This window comes from Macrobrachium rosenbergii, chromosome 5, assembly GCF_040412425.1.
Source record: "Macrobrachium rosenbergii isolate ZJJX-2024 chromosome 5, ASM4041242v1, whole genome shotgun sequence".
NCBI classification, from domain to species: Eukaryota; Metazoa; Arthropoda; class Malacostraca; order Decapoda; family Palaemonidae; genus Macrobrachium; species Macrobrachium rosenbergii.
Window position 1 is genome coordinate 44,467,990 of NC_089745.1, and position 5,524 is coordinate 44,473,513.

The following is a 5,524-nucleotide window of genomic DNA, read 5'->3' on the forward strand; positions in this document are numbered from 1 at the left end:
TGAAGATTTAAGCCATCGACACAAGACAGCATTCCTTACTGTACAGCACCAGGCTAGTTATATTTTCGTCATTCAGCTTCACGTACGTACAGATTGTACCCTAGAATCTAGATAACACAGATACCAAGGCAGATACAATTAAGAAGGCATAAGTGAAAAGAGAGGATTATAAACGACCCCAACTACCCTTCATTAAGAGTTTCAGAAGAGGCCAATTTGCAGAAGAGCTTTTAAGAAAACAGACTCGTTAATCTTGCCCTTAGATACTTGGGGAATAAATCTGTCATCCGCAGCGTTACACTAATTCTAGAATTAAGCCACCTGACTCTGTGACAGCCCTGAGTTATGATTACAGGGAAGACTTCACTTTATCGCGATGACATGTAATTATGATATTTAATCATTCGAACTGCACTGAAATGTTTATTTAAAGATCATTAGATCTAACTGTGGTAACGGAGTTTACCTTTCTTTGTGTTGTATAAACATTTGTTTACGAAGGAGCAAATCGCGCACGGACACACACACAAATGTATATGTGTGTGTATATATATATATATATATATATATATATATATATATATATATATATGCTGTATATACTGTACATATATATATAAATATATATATATATATATATATATATATATATATATATATATATATATATATATATTCCCACAAGATAAACATCTAAACTTTTTGAGCACAAAGGCCAGATAAAAACCCTAAAAAATACTTCAAATGACTATACATTTGGCCGATATAAAGATGAGAGTCAGGGGAGTGAGGAAGGGGTGAGGGTGAGGGGAGGAAAGGGGAGTGAAAAATGAGGGGAGGTGGGGGGTGGAGGGGAGGGGCGAGGGGTTAGAAGAGGATATAGTTGCCGAAGGCGGAAGCACCTCTTGACTACAACCCTTTCGCCGAGTCTCCAAAATGTTTCGGCTTATTTCACATTTCTAAACGTTTTTGAAATCCTTCGAGTTTCGTCTTGTAATGACGCAAAATTGACGAGAAAATTGAAACGTTTAAAACAGAATAATTCGTGGGACACGTAGACTTCATTTCAACATATCATCAACGACGGAATAGATCGACAATTAAAACGGACCTCATTTCTGAACGTATAGGAAAGAAGAAGAGGAAGAAGAAGTAGAGGATGAAGAAGGCTCCTTCGGGAGGGAGGAGGGATGAGGGAGGGATGGCAGGAGGAATATCCTGACGGAGGGTCCTCGAGTCCCTTCTACAGGCTAACGTTGTACGCACCATTAGGCGCCCACTGAAATCAGCGCCCAACATAAATCTTGTCAAATAGTGTCGTTATTACACTTAATAGGACTTTTATTTAGCATATTTAATGGCCCTGCTTAGAATGAAACGCACCAGCGAGACGTATTGTAAAATCAATACGTGTCCGGCGACGATTTTGAATTGGAGGAAGAAGGAGGAGAAGAAGAAGAAGAAGGAGAAGGAGAAGAAGGAAGTGGAAAAGGGGAATAAAGAAACGTAGATGGGAAAGGAACAACCCCCCTCCCCCTACACACCCCTTGTTTACAACTCTTTACTACCACTTGGCAGCTTTTGGGGGGAAAATGGTCCGTTTTGTATCCGAAAATGATTGAAAAGGGGAAATAAAAACACGGATTCGCTGGCTAAATGTGGTCTGCATTTATTTGCATTTTAGACCTCATGCATCCGAAATCGATGCCATAAAAAACTGCAGCTCGGGGCAAAGGAAATTCCCCTGGCGGACGCGGCCGTATGTTAAAAAGCATATTCGGTATGCCGATGACATGCAAATGTAATGCTGCGACAAATTACATGATACGTCAGTAATATGATGACCTCGTATTGTGGCACTCTGCATCTCGCTGACAAGTTGCCGCACACTACGATACGCGCGAGATTTTTAGCGGAATTGCCTTCGGAGCGGCGTCGGAGGGAGTGGGGTGGGAATAAGGGGGTGTAAAGGAAAGGGAGGGGGGGGTCATTACAGTGTCGACGAAGGTAAGGACCAAATCTGCATGCACATTCCATAGGAAATAGGCCTTTAAGGGAGGACGGACGGATCGCGGGCCGCACCACGCCACCTTTCTTTCCCCAAAAGTGAGTAACGGAACGATGACACCTCATTACAAGATTTGGTTCGGAATACTGACGTTTCATCATGTTTCCCCCTCCCCCTCCCCTTCCCCTCCTTCCTCCCCTCCGGGGGCCGAAGGGACGGACGGCCCTTGACAGAGTTATCCTCAAAAACACGATACAATCACCGGATCAATGCATCCACTGGCTTCAGTTCATGGGGTTCGAGGAATAAAAAAGGAGATTATGTTAGGAGCAGCACGCGCCGTCCAGACATACCTGGTTAATAACCTGTCGAAAATTATTCCAGGGACGTGTGCGATCTCTCCAGGCCCTACGCGGCTTTTGTGATGGGTAATACTCTACTCTCTAATTTGTAAATGGAACATTATAAGGTGGTGGATGTCTACGGCATTAAAATTTAAAACTGCAGCAACGCATCCAGTTTCATAACCATGTGATCATTTTCAAGCACTGTTCCGCTAAGTTGTGTATGTGTAATTCTTTCGTAACAACGACATTAATTACAGTACGTTATCTCCCTTGACATCCTCTCGATCCTCGATGTAACCCGTTACTTCTCGCACTGCATTCCGGCATACCAATGCTCATAGCGATGCCATTAAGGAAATAATTGCATGGATAGTAAACGTGACCTTGAAATCTTATACTTGTTACCCATTCTTTTTCATTCCAGTTTAGTTTTGGCAAAATTGGTTGTAAGAAGTTGTTGCCAGCCAAAAAGTCTATATCTGTCTACAAGAGAACTTTGTTTCATGTTAGTTTTAGTACACTGAGAGTGGCTGACTTGTACAGTATTTCGAGTTATGCGGGGAAACTAATTCTCTCCGGCGGATCTGAAATTCTTGTCAGGCCACCACGTCTCACATTTATACAATGATCAGCAGTCCAGCGAGATTCTGAATTCTCCCCTTCTATATTCCATATATTTAATAACCTTTCCTCTTCGAACTTTTCTGATTCAGTTTTACCTTTTAGACAATATCTGCTGGAATTTGTCACAGATTAGACTTTTTGAAAAAACAATATACAGGAGGCTTTGCCAGAATTAGCGTTTGGGCAAAAACTGGAAGTTATTGTGCCAGATTTAATATTTAGACAAAAATCTCTTGGAAGTGGTCGTTTCCCAAATAAATGGATATCTGCCAAGTGAAATTTTTTGTTGCAAGTGGCAATGAGAAGAAAAAATAACCTATTCAATAATATTTGTTATATGTTAAGACATCAGTAAGGAGGAATAAAAAGAAGAAAGTGGGGCATGAGTGAATGTGTCATAAATCAAACTACGAACTATAGGTAAAGTATATGTGATCATCTGTCTCTGACGCAAGCTTATGTACCACTACACATAATTACTTTCTTTTGCTTGCAAATGCAAAAAAGGCTACTCTTTATGAAACTAAGGTCTAACAGTGGAATCATTTGTTCAAAGCTGCAAACCATATTTGCGTAAAAGATTGTGAACTTGCATAAGTCTTCATCAAAATTATCAGAGTTCAAATTACCCCTAGCATATAAAGGTTGACTAGTTTTGTAAAAATAATAATCTGTTTGGGATCCATGGCTGAATATTGCATCATTCTGCAAGTGATATGTTTGCCACGGTTTGAGCAGTGTGCTTTTGCCAGTGGTCTTCTTGTTGAGGGAGGTATAACATATATTATATTTATGTGCACAAGGGCTTACAGATAACAAGCTCGAGTAAGATTGCATAAAATGTTGTTGGTGAAATCTGTAAAATAAAACTGCTTGCTTTAGTTGATAATGAGAAAATGCCCCTGAAGTCCAACAAACATTTTTGTCAACAGCTGTTTTACTGGCAGGTTTGTTTAGTGTTTTGACGTGGAGTGCTTCCAAAAAGTTACATGCTTCATTTTTCCTAGATTGAGGAATAATATGAATACCGATGCAGGGCTACCTATTTAACCAGTGGAATAAATTCACTGTTGCGTAGGGTTGCATATGGGGTTTTAAAGTGGTCTTCAAGAAAAAATAAACAAGATGTCTTCCCGGGTCTGTCTAGAAAAATCGACAAATCTTTAAAAAACAAGCTAGCTACAGACTAGTAAGATTTTCAGCAAGGCAAAGTATTCAAATCAAGTCCTTAGTCCGTTGTCATACAGCAGTGGAATGAATGACAATAGTTGTATGGTTGATTAAATAAAAGCTAAATTATTGTTTTTAAAAGGCTAAGTTGTATTCTTGCTTCAAAATGTTACCTGACCTCTGTTATTTCAAGCGTCACAAAGGAGAATTATAACCTAATGTCATTTAAAATCTGCATACCGGCATGGCGGTGTGAATATGACACTTGCATACAGCTGCGAATTAACCGACTTGTTAAAACTTGTGATATGCTTGTCTAATATCTTCGTATTACAATACAATACATGGCTGATGTACGGTGGAAAGCATGTTTAAAACAGTGAATCAGTTTGTTCGGCAGTGGTTAGAAAAACATTACTTCTAGCTTTCAATCTTAAAGTAGGCCACTAAAATGAAAATAAAAATCTCAAGATTGTAAAAGAAACAAGCACTTATAAGGGTTTGAGAGCCAGACTTCTCCGAATATATAAAATGCAATGTTCTGACTTTTTTTTTACTCATTGTTGAAAAAAATCACTGTAAGAGAACTTGTCAAAATAACAGGTTTAAAAATACTTACTAGTTAGCATGGTTTCCTAAACTGAAATTAAATATTTCATGTTTTGTGCAAAGACTAGGCTACAGAGTGTCAAACTTTCCTCTTCTCTTCAAGTTGAAAAGTAATATGTACAGCTAAGACTGTAAAACTGTATCCTATCATTATTTGTAAAAGCAAATACTGTATATACTTAGAGATGTAAAATCAAATTCATTTGAGGTGGCTACCTAGCAGTATCCATGCCTAACAACTTAAGAGCCATGAAACTTCAAAAGGTGAATAAACGACTCTGCAAAACTGAAAATCAGTATTCCTGCCTGAAGTTTATGTTATGAAACTATGCGGCCTGTTCTTCTTCCACACCTTGGTTTGGCCACCAAGGTCGGCAGCCATCACGAAGAACCCTTGATACCACTTGGTTGTAAGTCGCCAATACCACACGGTCCAGATTGCCCAAGACATTGTTAATATAAGTACTTTTCCTTATCGTGTTGTATCAAAAGCAGATCAAATCTCCACAATAAACCTTGGCATCCTAGGTATGAGTTGACCTTTACAAGACCCCTTTTAATAACCTCTGAGTTCTTTTTGTTTGAATAATAGAACATTTTTGTTCAGCTAATTAGGTGAACAAAATACTCTCTCTGCCCATAAGTTGCTGTAGCATCTTGAGTTAACCAGGTGATAAAATGAAGTAATTTTTTTATTTGAATTCGAATGTAGTAAAATGTGACAATTTCCCAAATTACAAAACAATACAATCGCCAAATGTTTTGA

At 38.8% G+C, this 5,524-nt stretch overlaps 1 protein-coding gene across 1 annotated transcript in view; it reads right to left on the reverse strand.

Moving 5' to 3' along the window:
* LOC136838928 (adhesive plaque matrix protein-like) overlaps positions 1-5,209 on the reverse strand; it is a 36,036-nt gene extending 30,827 nt beyond the window's left edge. The window contains exon 1 of the mRNA XM_067104621.1: positions 5,111-5,209. Coding sequence (XP_066960722.1) covers positions 5,111-5,209 — 99 coding nt within the window. The remainder of the gene's footprint in view (positions 1-5,110) is intronic.
* Positions 5,210-5,524: the final 315 nt, after the last annotated feature.